The sequence below is a fragment of the Procambarus clarkii genome, chromosome 44, assembly GCF_040958095.1.
Source record: "Procambarus clarkii isolate CNS0578487 chromosome 44, FALCON_Pclarkii_2.0, whole genome shotgun sequence".
NCBI lineage: Eukaryota > Metazoa > Arthropoda > Malacostraca > Decapoda > Cambaridae > Procambarus > Procambarus clarkii.
In genome coordinates, this window is record NC_091193.1 from 23,692,304 (window position 1) to 23,715,502 (window position 23,199).

The 23,199-nt window shown below is 46.9% G+C and overlaps 2 protein-coding genes across 3 annotated transcripts in view; both read right to left on the reverse strand.

The window, feature by feature from the left end:
- Positions 1-23,199, reverse strand: part of LOC138350263 (uncharacterized) — a 273,690-nt gene that overhangs the window by 209,669 nt on the left and 40,822 nt on the right. The window lies entirely within an intron of this gene.
- Positions 7,822-15,025, reverse strand: LOC123745178 (uncharacterized). The gene is made up of 4 exons (XM_069300372.1): positions 15,020-15,025; positions 14,376-14,548; positions 13,417-13,949; positions 7,822-12,441 (listed from the first exon to the last, which is right to left on the reverse strand). The coding sequence occupies exons 1-4, from the start codon at positions 15,023-15,025 to the stop codon at positions 9,008-9,010; spliced, it is 4,146 nt and encodes a 1,381-aa protein (XP_069156473.1). The 3' UTR covers positions 7,822-9,007.

Sequence of the window (23,199 nt, forward strand, 5' to 3'; positions counted from 1 at the left end):
AAAGTTAACAGAAATATAGTCATTTTAAATTAATTAAAAATAGACATATTAATAATGAGAAAATATATTTGTAATGGAGATATATTTTTAGACAGAAGTAAAGTACAGGGTTCTTGGGCAGATGTGTTTTAAAAACGCAGTTTGTATAATGAGGAAGGATCTAGGCATTAGTGAGGGAGCTCCGTACATATGGCCATTTATTTGTATGGTGTATTTGCATAAATTTAGTCGTACTAGGGAAGTTATGTTTACTGCATAATGTTTATGCGTTCTTCTGCACGCGTCTAGGAACGGTTTTGTCATGGTTAGTATTCAAGTGTAAGATGTTGTAAGTGTAAAGAGCACAACATAATTTATAGTGTGTGTACCTTCTGCGTGTTGAACAGCGCGGCCTTAATGTTGTCTGAAGACTGAATGTCTTATGTTTATGGCATCTGATTTTTGCTGGATGAGTTTGAGATAGTTTGCACCCATGTACAGTTACCGTCAGTTAGACGGTAATATATCTGTGAGTAATATAGCTTGAGAAGAGAAGAGGAACACATAATGTGTGGTGTTTATAATACAGCCGTTGTGGGCACGTTGTTGTCTATGGTGTGTGTTGAAGGCTCTTGACAGAGTATAAGTCTAGGAATATTCTCACACTTTTATTCTCAGTCTTTATTGTTTATTTGAATGTAAATTTTGTTAGATGATTTGTTTCTAAATGTAGGTTTTTGTCAATGTTTAGTGTGAATTGTTGGATGTCATTGATATAAGTTCACTTTATTTAAATCATTGTTAACTGTAAGAATTAATGCGTGTGGATTGGAACTAGAGAAAATGATTGTAGTGTCATCAAGAAATAGAGTAGATTTAAGAAGGTTAGAATTATTTGACAGGTCATTATATATGAGAGAAATATGAGATACTGTACTAATATGGTGCCTTGTCGTACTCTTGTGGTTAACTGAAGAGTCGGAGCTTTAGTATTGGTCTCTGTTGTTCAGATGTGATCACATATAACTAAGAGTGTTGCCTGGAGTGACGTTGTGCTGAAGTTTAAGTAAAAGTTAATTACTGCATTAATGGTTTTTCTTAGCTCAATAAAGCGGCAAAATGTCATTTCATTTTTGGGAGAAGTAAGTAAATTAAGCAGAACAGACTAATAATATCCCCAATGGTATTCTTCTGAATTCTGAAGTCAACTTGGCTGAGATATAGCTTTGTGATTTTAACAAAGTACAAGTACAGCTGTTTGTAATATTTTCAAATACTTTCCATACTATTGGTAGATATGATACAGGCTTGTAATTGTTTGTCAACTGTGTCATCAAATTTGTGCGCATTACTTCATATTTTATGTTCACTCTGGGCTCACCATAGCCCGTTCTACTTGGAACTTTTTGTTCCAAGTAGCTGAATGTAAAACAACAACATATATATATATATATATATATAGGGCATATATATATATATATATATATATATATATATATATATATATATATATATATATATATATATATATATATATATATATATATATATATATATATATATATATATATATATATATATATATATATATATATATATATATATATATATATATATATATATATATATATATATATATATATATATATATATATATATATATATATATATATATATATATATATATATATATATATATATATATATATATATATATATATATATATATATATATATATATATATATATATATATATATATATATATATATATATATATATATATATATATATATATATATATATATATATATATATATATATATATATATATATATATATATATATATATATATATATATATATATATATATATATATATATATATATATATATATATATATATATATATATATATATATATATATATATATATATATATATATATATATATATATATATATATATATATATATATATATATATATATATATATATATATATATATATATATATATATATATATATATATATATATATATATATATATATATATATAAAGAGTCGGCCCTGGCAGCCGGGGAGTGAGGACGTCTTGCTGACCCTCCCTGGTTGTTGGGGTTGTTTGCCATTTTGGTCGCCAGATGGTGTGGGCATCTCTGCCCTCCCAGTTTTGTTGCTGCCTGGCTGCGTGTTGACGTGGCGGTTCTGACATGGGAGGCCATCTTCCCCGTGTTGTGCTTGTGAACTCCGTAGGCCTGGAGTTCACTTGTAAGGCTGGATATACGGACATCGAGATGGTTATGTGTGACATGCTTCGTATCCCGGTGGAGGCTATCTACGGTGTTGAGCTTGTTACAGTCCATCGGGTTGTTCTCAAGTTCGTGAGGGAGGAGAAGTACTGGGACTTCCTCCGTTGGTATGAGGGGCGTACGTTGCCGGGTGATGCCGGCTCTGTAGCGATTTCGGATCGTAGTGGTGCCCTGACTTATATCAGTGTCCATGGGGCGCCCCTGGAGTTCCCTGAAGACCTCTTCCAGCGTTACTTCGGGAGGTATGGTGCTGTTATCAGCGTGTGGGTGAACACGCTCTCATCAGGGAGGTATGCTGGAAGGCAGACGAACATTCGTGCCTTGGAAATGCGCCTGCGGTCGGATATACCATCTTCTGTCTGGCTGATGGGTTATTAAGTCCGAGTGTATTATGCCCGGGAGCCCTGTACCTGTTTCCGGTGTGGCCTGTTTGGGCATCAGGCTGCTGGGTGCTCTGAGGCCCCTGCTGCTCCTGTCAACTTGTTCCGGGAAGAGGATTTCCCGCCGCTCCCTCTGGGTGAGGATTCCAGGGATGAGGAGGTGCGCGTCCCGTTAGCTGCTGAGGCCCCCCCCCCCCTGCGTCGCCCGATGTGCCTCCGGTTGTTGCTGTCCCTCCACCGGGTATTGCGGTGCCGTCGGATGGTCTACCTGCTCCACTCACTGTCTTCGCTGCTCCCGAGGGCATTCCTGGTGCTCCTTGTGAGGCGACATTGTCTTCTCCCACGTCTTTGGCTGCTACGCCTGGCCCTGTGTCCGTGCCTCGGGTCTCGGATGTGCTGAGTGCTGGGGTGGATCCGGCGCTTCCTCCTGTCCCTGGCCTGGTGCCCCATGTGGTTGAGGATGCTGCCGTTCTGCGACGTGCATCAGTTCGGCCGGCTTGTGTTGCGCATGTCTCTGAGTCAGCCTCCGGGTCTGATGATGTGCAGCCAGTGCCTAAGCGTTCCCGGCGTTCTTCTCAAGCGTGGGCCGACGTTGGCGAATTCGCCGATTGTGGATCTTCAGGCGACGGAGGGGTGGCTCCGGGTGTGTTGCACACTACGATGGTGGCGGAGGTGCATCTGCCTGAGGATGACAGTGCCGGTGTTTCGGCCTCCACTTCAGATATGGTGTCTGCGGGTCCTGCTTCGGGTGCGTCGCCTGCCTCGGATGGCTCCGGTTCTTCGTGGGGGTGGTTCCCCCTGCTGAGGTTGGTGGTGAGCGGGGTGGCCTGGTGATGGTGTTGAAGAAGACTGCTCGCTCTGGGGGTTCTGTTGCCCCCCTTCTCGTTCCCCGTTTCCTCGGCGGCGGTCTCGACGCCTCTTCCGTCTTCGGCCGTCTCTTCAGTGTCTCCTGCGTTCCCCGCTCCTGTGCGTATGGCGGCGCGGCCATCTCGGCCGCCCTCGTACACTTCTTCGGTGTCGTCTGCTTCCTCGAAGGGCGTGGTTTGCGCTCCCCGGCCTCGTTATGCGACTTGCGTCAGTGAGCTTCAGGTTTGGCCGATGCCGCCTGATCTGGAGATTCCTGAGTTTATGCAGGCCCCGTGGCGACAGGGGAGTCGTGCCCCTACAGATTTGGAATATTTGATTTGGGAGGCCTATAAGAGGAAGTATCCTTGGAATTTGTTCCCTGAGAAACATGCTCCTGACTCCTGTCCTGTGCTCCTCGCCTATGATTTTTTTTTTTTATATTGTGTGTTGTGGGTTGTTTCCATTTGTGTGCATGGTTGTGGGGTGTGGGTGGAGTGTGCGTGTGGGTGGGTGGGGGGGTGGGGGGGGTTTATGATTCCCGGTTCCTGCGTGCTCCGGTTTGGTTTTGTGGGTTTTCTTTGTATGGCTTTTGTGTGTGTGTGTTTACGGTTCCTGTGTGGTCCGGGGTTTGGTTCCGTGTGTGTGTCTGGTTGTGGATGTCATGTTTTGATTGTTCTGTTTTTTGTGGTTGTATGTTTGTATGGTGCTGTTTGTGCGTTTGTTTGTGTCGTGTTGAGTGCCCTTCGGGCTGTTGGTGTGACCCGGTCTGGGTTTATGCTCTTTGTCGTGTTTTGCCTTTAGTTTGTTATGCATTTTATGTTTCCTTTCTTGTTATTTTTATTATTGTTATTATTATTATTGTTATCATTTTGTAGTATGTTCCCTGATTATCTGTTCCTATGATTATGTTGTACTGTGTGCCCCTCTGGCTGTATTGTTTGTCATATTGTGTTCTGTGCTCGTGCCTCTCCTTTTGTTTATTGCGAGACCGGTAGTTAGCTGTGTGTTCTTGTTTACTGTATGTGTTGTTATTGTGCCCTGTGCAGCTTGTGTTTCTTTTTCTTGGCTTGTTGTATATTTGATTTTCTTGTTTTATTTTATGTTGTTATCTTTACGCCTTACCTGTACGTTGTGATGATAATGTTTGTTTTGTTTCATGTGTTATTATGCTTTGTGTATTGCTAGCCCGTTTATATTGCTTTCTCTTGTATTCTGTTTTGTCGTGATGATTGCTGTTTTTTCTTGTTGTTTGTCCTGTGCTGTCGGTCCTTCTGGCCGGTAGCCTTTTGTTTTTGCTTGTTACCATGTTTCTTCTGTTATTTTTATTGTATTTATTGTATTTACCTTGCATGCTTGCATGTAAAAATTTAAAAAATAAAAAATTATGTGCAAAGCTTGGCAGAGTTTTGCAGCTGGATTAGCGAGCAGTAGCTTGATGTTTATGAAGATGGTCTGGTTAGCATCATGCGTGTATAAGTCCTCTGAGACTGATTCATTTAACATTGTTTATCTTGTCTTTGATCGCGTAACGGCATCTTGAATAATTTCTAGGAACTTTTAATTGTTGTAAAGTGGACGCTGCTATACAGTCTTCTGGGCTTGACGCTTTCTTTTACTATTTACTGACGTCCAAGGGGCAGGCGTGCTCTACCTTTCCAGGGAGAATATGCTGCATACCTCAGACGGGTGTTTCTGAGGTATGAAATTCATTAAATTGGTAATAATGGGCTCGTGCTGTTCCTGAACCTGAATGTGAGGAGATGGACGGAGAACGTAATGAGGTGAACATGTTAGGTGCTCCCAAAATATTGCTGCAGTAAACAGTTAAGGGGATTCATTTTCACTTTATTTATTTATTATGCGCCCCATAATGTGTGTGTAATGTATTATCCACCACATAACACGAATCCCCTTCCCGTGAGGATACCTGCTTGATACCTGGTTGATGGGGTTCTGGGAGTTCTTCTACTCCCCAAGCCCGGCCCGAGACCAGGCTTGACTTGTAAGAGTTTGGTCCACCAGGCTGTTGCTTGGAGCGGCCCGCAGGCCCACATACCCACCACAGCCCGGTTGGTCCGGAACGTCTTTTAGAAAACAGTCTAGTTTTCTCTTGAAGATGTCCACGGTTGAACAACCGGCAATATTTCTGATGCTCGCTGGGAGGACGTTGAACAGCCGCGGACCTCTGATGTTTATACAGTGTTCTCTGATTGTGCCTATGGCACCTTTGCTCCTCACTGGTTCTATTCTGCATTTTATTCCATATCGTTCACTCCAGCACATTGTTATTTTACTGTGTAGATCAGGGACCTGGCCTTCCAGTATTTTCCATGTGTATATTATTTGGTATCTCTCTCGTCTCCTTTCTAGTGAGTACATTTGGAGAGCTTTGAGATGATCCCAATAATTTAGGTGCTTTATCGCGTCTATGCCTGCCGTATATGTTCTCTGTATTCCCTCTATTTCAGCAATCTCTCCTGCTCTGAAGGGGGAAGTGAGTACTGAGTAGTACTCGAGACGGGACAACACAAGTGACTTGAAGAGTACAACCATAGTGATGGGTCCATGGATTTGAAAGTTCTCGTAATTCATCCTATCATTTTTCTGGCTGACGCAATACTTGCTTGGTTATGCTCCCTAAACGTTAGATCGTCGGACATCATTATTCCCAAATCCTTGACATGCTGTTTACCTATTATGGGCAGATTCGAATGTGTTTTGTACCCTGTATTATGTTTCAGGTCCTCATTTTTGCCGTACCTGAGTACCTGGAATTTATCGCTGTTAAACGTCATGTTGTTTCTGCTGCCCAATCGAAAACTTTGTTGATATCTGCTTGTAATTTTTCCATGTCTTCAGCAGAGGTAATTTTCATGCTGATTTTTGTGTCATCTGCAAAGGATGACACGAAGCTGTGACTTGTATTTTTATCTATATCTGATATGAGAATAAGGAACAGCAGTGGTACAAAGACTGTACCTTGAGGTACAGAGCTTTTAACTGCGCTTGGACTTGATTTTATTTGATTGACTGTTACTCTTTGTGTTCTGTTCGACAGGAAATTGAGTATCCAGCGTCCTACTTTACCAGTTATTCCCATTGACCTCATTTTGTGTGCTATCACTCCATGGTCACATTTGTCGAATACCTTTACAAAGTTTGTGTATACTACATCTGCAATTTGCTTTTCTTCTAGAGCTTCTGTGATTTTGTCATTGTGGTTGAGTAACTGTGACTGACAGGCTCCTCCCGCTCTAAATCCATGTTGTCCCCTTCCTCTTCCCCATGGGAAGGGGATTCGTGGGCACCATGGGGAGGGGGGGAGGGTAGGCAATGGGTGTTATGTCGGGGGAGCGTTGTTAGGGGCATTATTGTGGGAGGGGGCGTAATGGTGGGGAAAGCCGACTAATAGACGAAAGTCTATCGTGGTATGTGTAGGTGAAAGCAGCGGCTCGCTTATCATATCATCTGAACTACTTCATTACAGAAGGCGGGAAAGAGGGAGACTACATGGTGGAGAGAGATGGCAAGTGTGGCCGAGGGTTGAGGTAGTTACAACTTTCACTCAACTTTCTCCCTACAAGCCTAAAAATTAATAATATTGGAAACTACTGTGGATTTTCAGAGTAATGCGAGTGCAGCGATGTCCTGAGGCGTGACAGTCATTACCAGATTGCTTGCTGGCTCCCTCAAACCACCAGAACTGTAAGCTGCACCGGCATGGTACTCGCGCCTCATCGAACATTTTTAAAATTTTCGGGAGTTTGCCACATATCTGGTATATTAAATAAGAGCTAGTTTAAGCACCGGCAGCGTGGGAAAGTTTCTCACTCAGTGCAAGGAGAGGAATTATGAGTTAACTCAGTGATGAATCTAGAGTCCCATCATAATGAGGCAAGAAAGTATTTGGCTGAATACTTGCGGATCAATGGAGACATGATTATACTCTGCAAACTTGATTAATCAAAATATGAAGCACTTCCTCTGCCGGAGTTAACGCTGAAGTGTCTGTGTTACTGTCGAGTAGGGCAACCCCTCCACGCACAGCCTGGGGCCTGGCTGTGAGGGTTGAGAACCCTGCCTCTCACAGGAGGAAATATAATAAAAATACAACTGATGCCATAAAAGATAATTAGACAAATTGCTGAGGATTATTTTGCTCACTTGGGACTCAGCGAGATAAGAGTTGGAACTGGAAATGCATTGAAATGTGAAGTATTTCTTCAGTGGAAGTATAAGGAAGTGTAATAAATCGGAGGACGTAGTGAAGATTAACTCATAGTTGGAAATATAGGCACGACAAAATACACAATTATTTGTCTTTATTACCAAGCGACCGATAACCTAATTTGTGGGCCACGGGAGTTGGAACTTAATCCCCGTAAGCACAAATAGGAAGAACAGCTGGCTAAGAACACTGCCAGACTCCTTGCCAGAGGTCCTCGTGTTGTACATTGATAGCAGAAATCAAGTTAATGTTTTACGACCGTTTTCTATTCGAATTGCTCAACAGCTTAAGCGCATACTTTGATAAATGTATTGAAGGTTCCGGTTCGTCTCGCTGTAGCAGTAATTCTTAGCACGTTCTTCACATTTGTTGCAGCAGCTTGCGCTAGCCTGGCGCTGCTGTGGCAAGATATCGCTGGTAACAGACGACTGACACTATACACATTTACAAATGGAAATGTTTGTTTTTAAATTATACAATACATATTTATAATCATGTTATATTTATTGACCTTAGTTCAATTGTTAATGTATAAACATTTATATAGATAAATTTGAGTAAAGTTGATGTCTGTGCATTGTGTCAGCCAGCCATAGATATCGTCTGGTCTTGGAAGACAAGATAGCAGGCCGCCACTCCGGCCTCATCAGCTGTACGTGATGTGTGTCAACAATAATGTGTCCAGGAGGGATGCGTCACGTTAGACGTGCTCAGTGGCCGACTTTCCAGGGTGGGTGAGTCTCTCTCTACCACCTCACACCTCCATACAAGACTTGCTGTAGTACAGTGCTCGATTTAATACATTAGGTATATTTGGTAAAGGGGCTACTGTATATGTGAAGGACCGAACATGGTATGATCAACGCCCAGGCTGCTGGCACTGCAGGAATCATTCATCAGTGCTGAGGGTCACTGAGTGGAAGTTCTCATCTCCTTATGTAACCCAACTTGGCTGACTCGGTCACGTTACTGGCTGCAAACTTTGAGATAGACTACCTTCTGTATTTTTAAGTAACATTATGACATGTTTTCCCAAACACAATCATCTTAATCTGACTTATTAGTGATATAAAACTATATACAACTACTTACGATACAGAACTACGTTAAATTATTTCCAATGACTTTGTTAAACTACTGTACATTATAAATAAGCACACCAGCCACGGTCTATACATGTGGCGGGGGAACTAAACAATAGAGGAAAATAAGTTATGTTATAACACTTTTTATGGTAAAGCAAGTATCTATCTGCAGATAGTTTTACCGATGGCGACTGCTGATGTCGGAGAAGCGAGCAGCTGCCCTACCAGACCTGCGCTGTGACGGGTAGGTAGTGAACTTGAGCTCCTGGTAGGAGACTCGTCCGGGATAGATGATGGAGGGGTGCGTGGGGATGAGGGGCGGGCCGTGGTGGAGGAACGGCACGACATCCTCCGGTGGGAGGCTGTGTGGGAGGTCGAGGGGTGAGCGGGAGTGGGAGAGACTGGGTGGGGAACCTAGATCAAACCTGTGGGGAGGGCTGGGGAAGTCTCCGAGGACTGGAGAGAATATGGGTTCCGTTGTCAAGCCACGAGGCGGCGACGACGGTGTTGTGGGTCCGTGGGGCGGGGCGTTGCGAGACCCGTGACCTGGCGAGTGATTTATGCCATGAAGTGGTAGCAAAGTCGTAACACGGGATTTATGAGATATATGACCGTGGGGCGGCGTAGGCGCTGAAACATGGGGAGGTGGCAGTGTTGAAATATGGTGCGGTGGTAGGGAAGACCCGTGGGAGGTTGGCAAGGGGGCAGCCTGTGGTGGCGGCGGCAAGGTGAAGGGTTGTTTTAATGGCGAAGAAACAGATATATACTGCTGCGAGGGGCGTTGTAAGGGCGCGGATTCCGTCTTCGTTACCTCATATGGAACTGATGCATACGTAGAGGGCTCCGGTAAAGATGGAGCGAAGGGGAGGTGTCCACTATCTCCCAGACTCATTAAACCTATGCTGTTCTTTGCTTCACGATGTGCTTCTTGAGCCCGGACGCTGCTGGCGGTGACCTCACTGTCGCCAGGTTTCATTGCTACGATGACACGACCCTCTTCCTCGTTCGGCAGATTTTTCACTGTCATGTCATTGTGGATTTGTGGCGGTTGAGAGCCATCAGCACCTGGGAAGCTGGGTGGAGGTCCTGGAAATGGTTGGGTATTCAGGTCTTGTTGGTCGATGTGTGGATGATGGTCTACAAAGTCTAGCATGTTGGTTAAGGTGGTGGTTGTGATGGTAGAGTCGATCTGAACAGGTGAGTGGCCAGGCGAGACGAACGACCCGGTTACGGGTCGCAATGAAGAGTTGGACTGGATTTGATAATCTGAGTTGATAGGCCTCACCAGATTGATGGTGGGACGGCGACTTTTGAGAGGAGTACCAATCCTTTCACTTCTGTCTGGCTGGTTTTCGCTGGACAAAAGACTGAAAGTTGACCTGTCGTCCGGGATGGTTGTGAAGCCCTTGCCAGACGCTGCACCAGGCACTTGATTCTCTTGGTTGGAGACGTCACTGACGTTATCTCTGGCGTTGTAGGTATTCTGTGATGCCGTAAACGTCATAAATTCCCCGCGATTGTCATCAATCGCATTTATCCTTGGGCCAGAATCATTCTGAGGTGATCTATCTTGTATGTAGTTGTTTTGTCTTGAGGTGCCACTAATGGACTTATCACTTGAAGACTTTAAATTGTTCTGAGGCGATGGTGCTGGGAAATAAACAGTTTGGTCAGAATTGTCAACATTTTTGCTGGAAGCGGCACCACTGAGCACCGAAGGTTGGTCGGAGTTTCTTAGACTGACATTAACATTAAAAGTCTCTTGCACAGAACTGTGATCGACTTGAATGGCTGATGAAGAATTATCTTGAGAAATGTTATCGATCTGTCTGTAAGTATTCTGAATAGAATTACTCGCTTTGTTATCGTGTTGACCAGTGTTATCAAAGTTTTGTCTGATGTCGAAATCATTGTTTCGTGTCCAGGAAGGGTCATAGTTGCCAATATTGGAGTTGTCTCGAACTTGTCTGGTTTCAAAATCTTTCTCGGAGGATCTTGCGGAACTGACCTCGACTCTTGGATCAGAGACGTGTGATGACGGGGAAGAGTTGTGTTCCGGTGGCGGGGGCCTCCCGGTGGTGAGGTCAGGCGACGGCATGTAGTGTATGGCCTCCGGCCTCCCACCTCCACCCACCACAGCGTTAGTGATTCCCACGAAGGAGCTCCGCTGGTCGAAGTTATCTGGGTAATTGGGCTTGCGAAAAGCGATGATCTGATCGATAACAGAAGGCCTTCGCCCGGTGATGAGCATCTGGCTGCTAAGATCGGGATCGGAGAAGCTCTTCCGTCTGTCGGTGGGTTCGAAACTTTTTCGGATATGACGGAGAGAAGTTGTGTCCAGGTTGATGCGGCTGTCATCTACTGTGTCCTGGTTGATGCTGCTGTCATCTACTGTGTCCAGGTTGATGCGGCTGTCATCTACTGTGTCCTGGTTGATGCTGCTGTCATCTACTGTGTCCTGGTTGATGCTGCTGTCATCTACTGTGTCCCGGTTCATGCTGCCGTCATTTACTGTGCTATCATCATTGTGGAATAAATTTTTATTCCTATTGTTGTTTGCAATAATGGCGAGTTCGCTGCCAGTGAGTGTTTCAATGTTGATGATCCCGCCATTAATAATATCACCGTCGATTATATCGCTCCCAAGAGTTTTACCTCTGTTGACCGCTCTGTTGGCGGCGCCCATTATATCACCCAGGGCTCTGTTGTTGTTATTATTATTATTATTATTATTATTATTATTATTATTATTATTATTATTATTATTATTATTATTGTTGTTGTTGTTGCTAAATCCGGAGCTACCTATGATCCCACTGTTAACTGAAGCTCCATCAAGCATGTCAAGACTTCTACCAAAATTATCATCACTTGAATCTTTCATACCGTCAATTATGTCACGTTCAAGACTTCTTGCAAAATTATCCCCACTTGCACCTATGATGCCTCCGTCGATAATACCACCGTCGATTATATCACCGTTGATTATATCATCGTCGATTATATCACCGTTGATTATATCACCGTTGATTATATCACCGTCGATTATATCACCGTCGATTATATCAGCGTCGATTATATCACTGTCGATTATATCACTGTTGATCATGTCCTGGTTGACGAACACGGCCAGGCCGCCTCCGCCGCCCTGCACCTCGCGCAAGGAACTGCTCAGGTCTCCGTTGAGTTCGACTCCCATGTCTCTCAAGTCGAGTTTACGCAGCACCATGTCACCTAGCGGGCTCGTGCCGCCACGCAGGATCCTGTTGAGGTAGTCCTGCAGCTCCTGATACTCCTCGGCTGAGAGCGAGTCCCTGAGAGGAATGGTAACGGAGAGCGGGGCGGTGTTGGAGACTTGCCCCGGGGGTAGAGTCTGTGGCTCCTGAGACCTCTGCTGTTGGGTCTCAGGGTTGCTGTTGGCTGTAGGGTGCCCTGAAGAGGAGGGTGTGTGGAATGCCGAAGTCCGTGTTGGTGAAGGCAAGCCTGGCGGTGACGTGGCTATGCCGGGAGTCGCCCTGGTGGAGAACATAGAGTCAAGCGAGGACTGAAAGGCTTGTGAAAATCTCTCGTCATTCTGAGCTGGGCTGGGAGTGCCCAGGAGTACGCTATTGTCTGAAATAAAATGCGTAGCATTAATTAAACACATTTTAAACGGTCAAATGCGAGGTGAGAACCCTATCATAGGCCGACTGGCCAATTTTAGGCCGGATTACTAAAGAAAGTTTACTGACCCATGAATAAGCAGATCCCTGATCTAGCCATTATATTTTTATAGCTAAAAAGTTTTCACTTTTCTGCTACTGTTTGTGAACAAATGTTGTAACTTGGTTGTGAGGTCTTTATCTGATAGTTTAATACGTTATCTCCTTCGTTGCTTCTCCAGTTATTCTCTACACCTGTCTCAAGGAAATATACTTTCAACGTTTTATATATTATCGTAAGATTGAAAGGAATATTTTTGACGTTATCAATTGTGTAATATTTACTTTTCAAGATAATGTGTAAGCGTCGTGTAGGTGGGTGAGGAGTGTGTAGGTGGGTGAGCGTTGTGTAGTGTCATGTATGTGGTCTCGCTAGCTCAGGGTGACTGTAACATAGCTAAGTGGTGTACTGCTAGAGCCTCTAGGTATAAAGCCAGATATCTTGTTAACCTTGCAAATTAATACACTGTTGCCTTGGGTTTTGTTTTTTCTAGTCATTACGGAGAGATTCCCTTCAAGGTCAAGTTTACCAGTCTTCACATGATCGAGCTGAAACTTGCATGCGAATTTTGACCTGAAGCTCATGGAGGTCTTCGAGTTTGTAATATGACGTAATTTTAGTGTTTGCAAATTTACTTATTATGTCAATATAAAGTTTATGTATATTTTGAGTAATAATCGCAGAAGAGCACTACGGTACTTTACGTAGACCTCACGATATGTTCCGACTATTTTGTTAACCATCCACTATGTGTATAACAAGGCCATAAAAACTACTGTATTTAACATGGCAACAGGCAACTTGGGTTGATGTTTAGTCCCATATTCTCACTTTACTTTTGTAATTAACATAAAGACTGCTAGATAAAAACAAATGAGGCAGTACCTGAGCCTGAGAATACAGCTGGGGGATGAGTAGCTGCCGGAGCTGGCGCCGAGACCAGTTCAACCTCGGCCAGCGATGGCGACGTGTCCCGAAGGTGTCCATCTGTATCGTCGAAACCCAGAGGGAAGACTGGTTTGCCACCCTGTAGAGCACTCGAGGCCGTGAAGCGAGAGCCGGGCCTGCCTCCAGGGAGTGTGTTGGGGTGTGTCCTGGTGGTGGATGGTCGCGGGCTGGTGGCGGAGGGCTCAGAGTCGTCTTCGTCGTCGAAGTAAGGTTCGGGTCCCGTCGGTATCTGCGTCCCTCGGGTCGACCGGTGAATGCTTCGGGGGGTAGTTAGAGGTCGTGTCGTTGTGGTCGATGTCTGGGAAATCTTCAGGGTGGTTGAAGTTATACGAGGCCTCGGGCTGGACGATGACTGCTCCTTCAGGATTAGATTGATCTGGTCTTTGACATCAGCACTGGACGCTCCCTTCTCAAGTATCTTGGACAGCTCCTTGCCGTAGCCCTCAATCTTGTGGGTTTCCGTCCGTATTCTGCGTTGTAAATAAGTGTTATTCTTCGTCACGAGGAAATATGTTAGTTATACATAATAGTGAATGACATACTATTTAGCATAAATGACAATAAACATGACTTACCCGTAGTTCATCAGCTTAGTGTGCTGGTTTGTATCAGTGGATCACAAAAACAATAATTACTGATAAGATAATCATCATATATTAGGTGGTCATTATTAATAATGTCATTGTTAAGTGTATTAATAATGTCATTGTTAAGTGTAGGAGGAAACTTGTAGAACAATGTAAAAATATGGATTTAGCAACAGTCCAGCGGGCACTGGGCAACGCCAGTTCAACGCCTCATCAACGTTGAATTAACGTTAATAACGTTGATGCAAAGTTATTGTTGCTGCAAGCAGATGCATTAAAAGCAAAACTAAAGGTGAATGTGATGTGTACCTGTGTCCCAGGGCGTCTGTGACGTAGACGACGACGTGGAGGTCGTCGTTGGCGTCGACAAAGCCATATTGGCCTCGCACGCGGCCGTCGGCACCCTTCTCCTCGTGTCTGAAGAACCTGGCGCCAGTCCTCCCACCACGGGTGTCGTAGCCGAACTCGTAGGTGTCATCGCCCTGCCGGGAAAGAGTAGGTGTCAGTTGTCGCCACGGAAGGAGTAGGTGTCAGTTGTCGCCACGGAAGGAGTAGGTGTCACTTGTCGCCACGGAAGGAGTAGGTGTCACTTGTCGCCACGGAAGGAGTAGGTGTCAGTTGTCGTGTCGTCTCCCTCCCTCCGTCGCCACGGAGGGAGGATAACGACAACTGTGAAATCCTCAACCTTAGCAACTTTTATCACATAAAATACTCGGGTGATAGTTACCCGAGAGACTTCATGTAGTCTTACACAAGACTTGACAAGGAGAAACTGTGCGAAAATGAATGTTGCAAGACGGGGCCTCCAGCAGGCGTCATGGGTAACCTTAGACGCGCGCCTTAACTCATTGGACTATGCTACGCCATAAGTAAATTAGACCTAGAATCCGGCCAAATCCACTATTAGTCTTGAGGCTCGGAGCTGGTAGCTAATCCAAGTTTGTACAAATTACCCGCATACACTCAGGTGTAAATAATAGTTTTCTCCACACTCCTAAATGGATTCGGACGGACCCCAGGTTACACTGGCTACAGCATATCCTGGTGAAGGCGTGTGTGTGTGGGGTTACCCATGGTATTGGCTACATTTCCGTCCTACTCCAGGGACGAGTAAGAGAATGTAAGAACACTCCAGGGAGTGTTCTCAGATCTATCACGCTATTGTATTAAGGAGAACCTAATAAGTTCATAAATAGTGAGATGAGGCCTATGGAAAATCCTTGATTTTAAAGACGTGGTAAAGATACTAATGTGGGGTGTGTTATGGCGTTGAACGTCTTCACAACTTGTTGACATTAGGGGATGTATAACCCTTAACTCTCACCTTAGATCAATCATGGGGTTTTTACTTTTAATTTTAATGCTTGGATAAATTCAGCCATAAATAGATCACAAGAGATAAAGACATTTATAATTTACAATACAGTGTCCTGCGTGCAGACACTCCCACACACACACACACACACACACACACACACACACACACACACACACACACACACACACTTGATCACTGTGTGTTCATTTTATAAATTTAAATTGTATAGCAAGTATTTGTTTTGTCTTCAGGTCCCTCCTTTAGGGATAAACTGTCAAGCTAGAGCCGTCACATTGAGACATAATGACGGGAGACTTGTGACGGGAGGCTTGTGACGGGAGGCTTGTGACGGGAGGCTTGTGACGGGAGGCTTGTGACGGGAGGCTGGCGCCCACAACACCGAACACTACACCTGTTCAGACGTCTTAATGCTCTTCCTTAGGCTGTAATTACCAACTATAACTAACCTCACCTTGACAGATTATACACAGGAAAGAAGACTCGATTTAGCACGGAGAAGTGTAAAGATTATTTTGCCGTTCTGGGTTTAAGTTACATTTATCAACTAAAGTGGAAAATTATTGCTGCTAGTAGAAATATTATTTTGGTTTGTTTCGCGTTTTTTTATGTAGTTGTTGGATTAAATATTATAAGAACATTGTGTAGAATTATCTGTAATAATGTGGAACACTTGAGTTTATTGAATATCATTTTGTGTCACCATTAATTATAACAGTTTTAATTGTTAAAGAGAAATTTTTTAGGTTGCCAGGCTGTTGCCAGACCGACTGTGGTGGTGTAGAGAGTGCTTCGCTGACCGTGGATAGTGGCGAGTGTGAACACACCCGTATAGTTGGCTGCCAGTACACTACGGACACACCCGTATAGTTGGCTGCCAGTACACTACGGACACACCCGTATAGTTGGCTGCCAGTACACTACGGACACACCCGTATAGTTGGCTGCCAGTACACTACGGACACACCCGTATAGTGGCCTGCCAGTACACTACGGACACACCCGTATAGTTGGCTGCCAGTACACTACGGACACACCCGTATAGTTGGCTGCCAGTACACTACGGACACACCCGTATAGTTGGCTGCCAGTACACTACGGACACACCCGTATAGTTGGCTGCCAGTACACTACGGACACACCCGTATAGTTGGCTGCCAGTACACTACGGACACACCCGTATAGTGGCCTGCCAGTACACTACGGACACACCCGTATAGTGGCCTGCCAGTACACTACGGACACACCCGTATAGTGGCCTGCCAGTACACTACGGACACACCCGTATAGTTGGCTGCCAGTACACTACGGACACACCCGTATAGTTGGCTGCCAGTACACTACGGACACACCCGTATAGTTGGCTGCCAGTACACTACGGACACACCCGTATAGTTGGCTGCCAGTACACTACGGACACACCCGTATAGTTGGCTGCCAGTACACTACGGACACACCCGTATAGTTGGCTGCCAGTACACTACGGACACACCCGTATAGTGGCCTGCCAGTACACTACGGACACACCCGTATAGTTGGCTGCCAGTACACTACGGACACACCCGTATAGTTGGCTGCCAGTACACTACGGACACACCCGTATAGTGGCCTGCCAGTACACTACGGACACACCCGTATAGTTGGCTGCCAGTACACTACGGACACACCCGTATAGTGGCCTGCCAGTACACTACGGACACACCCGTATAGTGGCCTGCCAGTACACTACGGACACACCCGTATAGTTGGCTGCCAGTACACTACGGACACACCCGTATAGTTGGCTGCCAGTACACTACGGACACACCCGTATAGTGGCCTGCCAGTACACTACGGACACACCCGTATAGTGGCCTGCCAGTACACTACGGACACACCCGTATAGTGGCCTGCCAGTACACTACGGACACACCCGTATAGTGGCCTGCCAGTACACTACGGACACACCCGTATAGTTGGCTGCCAGTACACTACGGACACACCCGTATAGTGGCCTGCCAGTACACTACGGACACACCCGTATAGTGGCCTGCCAGTACACTACGGACACACCCGTATAGTGGCCTGCCAGTACACTACGGACACACCCGTATAGTGGCCTGCCAGTACACTACGGACACACCCGTATAGTTGGCTGCCAGTACACTACGGACACACCCGTATAGTTGGCTGCCAGTACACTACGGACACACCCGTATAGTGGCCTGCCAGTACACTACGGACACACCCGTATAGTGGCCTGCCAGTACACTACGGACACACCCGTATAGTGGCCTGCCAGTACACTACGGACACACCCGTATAGTGGCCTGCCAGTACACTACGGACACACCCGTATAGTTGGCTGCCAGTACACTACGGACACACCCGTATAGTTGGCTGCCAGTACACTACGGACACACCCGTATAGTTGGCTGCCAGTACACTACGGACACACCCGTATAGTTGGCTGCCAGTACACTACGGACACACCCGTATAGTTGGCTGCCAGTACACTACGGACACACCCGTATAGTTGGCTGCCAGTACACTACGGACACACCCGTATAGTTGGCTGCCAGTACACTACGGACACACCCGTATAGTTGGCTGCCAGTACACTACGGACACACCCGTATAGTTGGCTGCCAGTACACTACGGACACACCCGTATAGTTGGCTGCCAGTACACTACGGACACACCCGTATAGTTGGCTGCCAGTACACTACGGACACACCCGTATAGTGGCCTGCCAGTACACTACGGACACACCCGTATAGTTGGCTGCCAGTACACTACGGACACACCCGTATAGTGGCCTGCCAGTACACTACGGACACACCCGTATAGTTGGCTGCCAGTACACTACGGACACACCCGTATAGTTGGCTGCCAGTACACTACGGACACACCCGTATAGTTGGCTGCCAGTACACTACGGACACACCCGTATAGTTGGCTGCCAGTACACTACGGACACACCCGTATAGTTGGCTGCCAGTACACTACGGACACACCCGTATAGTGGCCTGCCAGTACACTACGGACACACCCGTATAGTTGGCTGCCAGTACACTACGGACACACCCGTATAGTGGCCTGCCAGTACACTACGGACACACCCGTATAGTTGGCTGCCAGTACACTACGGACACACCCGTATAGTTGGCTGCCAGTACACTACGGACACACCCGTATAGTGGCTGCCAGTACACTACGGACACACCCGTATAGTTGGCTGCCAGTACACTACGGACACACCCGTATAGTTGGCTGCCAGTACACTACGGACACACCCGTATAGTTGGCTGCCAGTACACTACGGACACACCCGTATAGTGGCTGCCAGTACACTACGGACACACCCGTATAGTTGGCTGCCAGTACACTACGGACACACCCGTATAGTTGGCTGCCAGTACACTACGGACACACCCGTATAGTGGCTGCCAGTACACTACGGACACACCCGTATAGTTGGCTGCCAGTACACTACGGACACACCCGTATAGTTGGCTGCCAGTACACTACGGACACACCCGTATAGTTGGCTGCCAGTACACTACGGACACACCCGTATAGTTGGCTGCCAGTACACTACGGACACACCCGTATAGTGGCCTGCCAGTACACTACGGACACACCCGTATAGTGGCCTGCCAGTACACTACGGACACACCCGTATAGTTGGCTGCCAGTACACTACGGACACACCCGTATAGTTGGCTGCCAGTACACTACGGACACACCCGTATAGTGGCTGCCAGTACACTACGGACACACCCGTATAGTTGGCTGCCAGTACACTACGGACACACCCGTATAGTTGGCTGCCAGTACACTACGGACACACCCGTATAGTTGGCTGCCAGTACACTACGGACACACCCGTATAGTTGGCTGCCAGTACACTACGGACACACCCGTATAGTGGCCTGCCAGTACACTACGGACACACCCGTATAGTGGCCTGCCAGTACACTACGGACACACCCGTATAGTTGGCTGCCAGTACACTACGGACACACCCGTATAGTTGGCTGCCAGTACACTACGGACACACCCGTATAGTGGCTGCCAGTACACTACGGACACACCCGTATAGTTGGCTGCCAGTACACTACGGACACACCCGTATAGTTGGCTGCCAGTACACTACGGACACACCCGTATAGTTGGCTGCCAGTACACTACGGACACACCCGTATAGTTGGCTGCCAGTACACTACGGACACACCCGTATAGTTGGCTGCCAGTACACTACGGACACACCCGTATAGTTGGCTGCCAGTACACTACGGACACACCCGTATAGTTGGCTGCCAGTACACTACGGACACACCCGTATAGTGGCTGCCAGTACACTACGGACACACCCGTATAGTTGGCTGCCAGTACACTACGGACACACCCGTATAGTTGGCTGCCAGTACACTACGGACACACCCGTATAGTTGGCTGCCAGTACACTACGGACACACCCGTATAGTTGGCTGCCAGTACACTACGGACACACCCGTATAGTTGGCTGCCAGTACACTACGGACACACCCGTATAGTTGGCTGCCAGTACACTACGGACACCACCCGTATAGTTGGCTGCCAGTACACTACGGACACACCCGTATAGTGGCTGCCAGTACACTACGGACACACCCGTATAGTTGGCTGCCAGTACACTACGGACACACCCGTATAGTTGGCTGCCAGTACACTACGGACACACCCGTATAGTTGGCTGCCAGTACACTACGGACACACCCGTATAGTTGGCTGCCAGTACACTACGGACACACCCGTATAGTTGGCTGCCAGTACACTACGGACACACCCGTATAGTTGGCTGCCAGTACACTACGGACACACCCGTATAGTTGGCTGCCAGTACACTACGGACACACCCGTATAGTGGCCTGCCAGTACACTACGGACACACCCGTATAGTTGGCTGCCAGTACACTACGGACACACCCGTATAGTTGGCTGCCAGTACACTACGGACACACCCGTATAGTTGGCTGCCAGTACACTACGGACACACCCGTATAGTTGGCTGCCAGTACACTACGGACACACCCGTATAGTTGGCTGCCAGTACACTACGGACACACCCGTATAGTTGGCTGCCAGTACACTACGGACACACCCGTATAGTGGCCTGCCAGTACACTACGGACACACCCGTATAGTTGGCTGCCAGTACACTACGGACACACCCGTATAGTTGGCTGCCAGTACACTACGGACACACCCGTATAGTTGGCTGCCAGTACACTACGGACACACCCGTATAGTTGGCTGCCAGTAACACTACGGACACACCCGTATCGTAACTGGCTGCCAGTACACTACGGACACACCCGTTATAGTTTGGCCTGCCAGTACACTACGGACACACCCGTTATAGTTGGCCTGCCAGTACACTACGGACAACACCCGTATAGTTGGCTGCCAGTACACTACGGACACACCCGATATAGTTGGCTGCCAGTACACTACGGACACACCCGTATAGTTGGCTGCCAGTACACTACGGACACACCCGTATAGTTGGCTGCCAGTACACTACGGACACACCCGTATAGTGGCCTGCCAGTACACTACGGACACACCCGTATAGTTGGCCTGCCAGTACACTACGGACACACCCGTATAGTTGGCTGCCAGTACACTACGGACACACCCGTATAGTTGGCTGCCAGTACACTACGGACACACCCGTATAGTTGGCTGCCAGTACACTACGGACACACCCGTATAGTTGGCTGCCAGTACACTACGGACACACCCGTATAGTTGGCTGCCAGTACACTACGGACACACCCGTATAGTTGGCCTGCCAGTACACTACGGACACACCCGTATAGTTGGCCTGCCAGTACACTACGGACACACCCGTATAGTGGCTGCCAGTACACTACGGACACACCCGTATAGTGGCCTGCCAGTACACTACGGACACACCCGTATAGTTGGCTGCCAGTACACTACGGACACACCCGTATAGTTGGCTGCCAGTACACTACGGACACACCCGTATAGTTGGCTGCCAGTACACTACGGACACACCCGTATAGTTGGCTGCCAGTACACTACGGACACACCCGTATAGTTGGCTGCCAGTACACTACGGACACCGTGTATGGCCGAGCATAATTACTGTGGTTACACTTCACATATATATGACCTATATAAAAATAAGACTTCCGTGTATGGAGTTAATTAACGTGTCTCGTTCAGGGTTCACAGCCAGGCGTCTGTACCAGGATGGACCTGCCAGGGACCTGCCAGGGGACCTGCCAGGGACCTGCCAGGGACCTGCCAGGGGAGGCATGCCAGGGGGGCCTGCCAGGGGGGGGGCAGCCAGGGGGGGGGCAGCCAGGGGGGGGCAGCCAGGGGGAGGGCAGCCAGGGGGGAACCTGCCAGGGGGGCCTGCCAAGGGGGGGGGCAGCCAGGGGGGGGGGCTGCCAGGGGGGCCTGCCAGGGGGGCCAGCGAGGGGGCCTGCCAGGGGGGCCTGCCAGGGGGGCCTGCCAAGGGCCTGCCAGGGGGCCTGCCAAGGACCTGCCAGGGGGGCCAGCCAGGGGGCCACGGGTTGTGTGCTTCACCTACACCAGGAAGGCCTCACACACGCGTGCAGTGAACCAAACGGTAACTGGCACTTGCATGACTAGTCAGTGCCATGTATGTGTGAAATAACAAGAAAGACATTCTTTAGTGTAATTATTCCAAATCTTCACACGATGTGCGGCGACGCGAGGAACTTGTTAGGGAATTATCATATTTACGTGAGCGTCCTTGACATTTTTCCTGAGTACTCATTCTGAAGGCAGTGATGGTCTTGGGGGTTGGAGGACAAGGCGTCACTAGTGACGGGTCGGGGACACTGGGCAGTGTCAGTGTTTGTCGCATGGTTTTCAAAGACGGGAACTTTGTGCTGCTGAGTTCTTGTCAGACTTCCACGATGTCAATATCCAGACCTCAAAAATAATTTATCTAATTGTTTTCAGGTTGGTTTGTGTGTGTGTGTGTGTGTGTGTGTGTGTGTGTGTGTGTGTGTGTGTGTGTGTGTGTGTGTGTGTGTGTGTGTGTGTGTGTGTGTGTATGTGTGTGTGTGTGTGTGTGTGTGTGTGTGTGTGTGTGTGTGTGTGTGTGTGTGTACTCACCTATTTGTGCTTACAGAGGTTGAGCTCTGGCTCTTTGGTCCCGCCTCTCAACTGTCAATCAACTGGAGTACAGGTTCCTGAGCCTACTGGGCTCTATCATATCTTTATTATCACGGGCTACTCATGCCCGTGCCACCTCTTGTGAGGGCTTAATCTTCGTCAGTTACCTCCCATTATGCTCGTACAGACACCCACGGCTGTCATTGAGGTTTGAATATCCAGCGACGCAGCGATACATAGTCCTCCCGGCTGGTCGCCTTCTTTTGATAATCACTTTATTATTATTAACATCTTTATTGACAAAATTAATTACAATTTTGCCTAATCTGAGGATTTTGATAGTCTTATTAAAGTGAGGACAATGCTGGTATTCACTGTCACGCAGGACAGAGGGTCATACATAAGACAATAGGTCTAAACTGTAGGCTGAAGCACATATATATCATGGTTACAATCAATGTTTTAATGTATGGACATGTGAAAACAACTTTCTATTGTGCACTGCCACACAAGGGCAGGGATGGTTCATAACTGATGCAGCTTAGAAGTAATATAAATAAAAAAATTTCTTCATTCTTTAAAATGAACAAGTAAATTTTGGATAAATTGTTAGGATGTCGTCCAGAACACCTGAGTCAACGAAATAGTTACAC

Coding starts and splice junctions, on each gene's coding strand:
- LOC123745178 (XM_069300372.1), bottom strand. Junction 13,950..14,375: donor ACAGACGCCCTGGGACACAG/GTACACATCACA, acceptor TTTACAACGCAG/AATACGGACGGAAACCCACA. Junction 12,442..13,416: donor AGCTGTATTCTCAGGCTCAG/GTACTGCCTCAT, acceptor ATTTTATTTCAG/ACAATAGCGTACTCCTGGGC.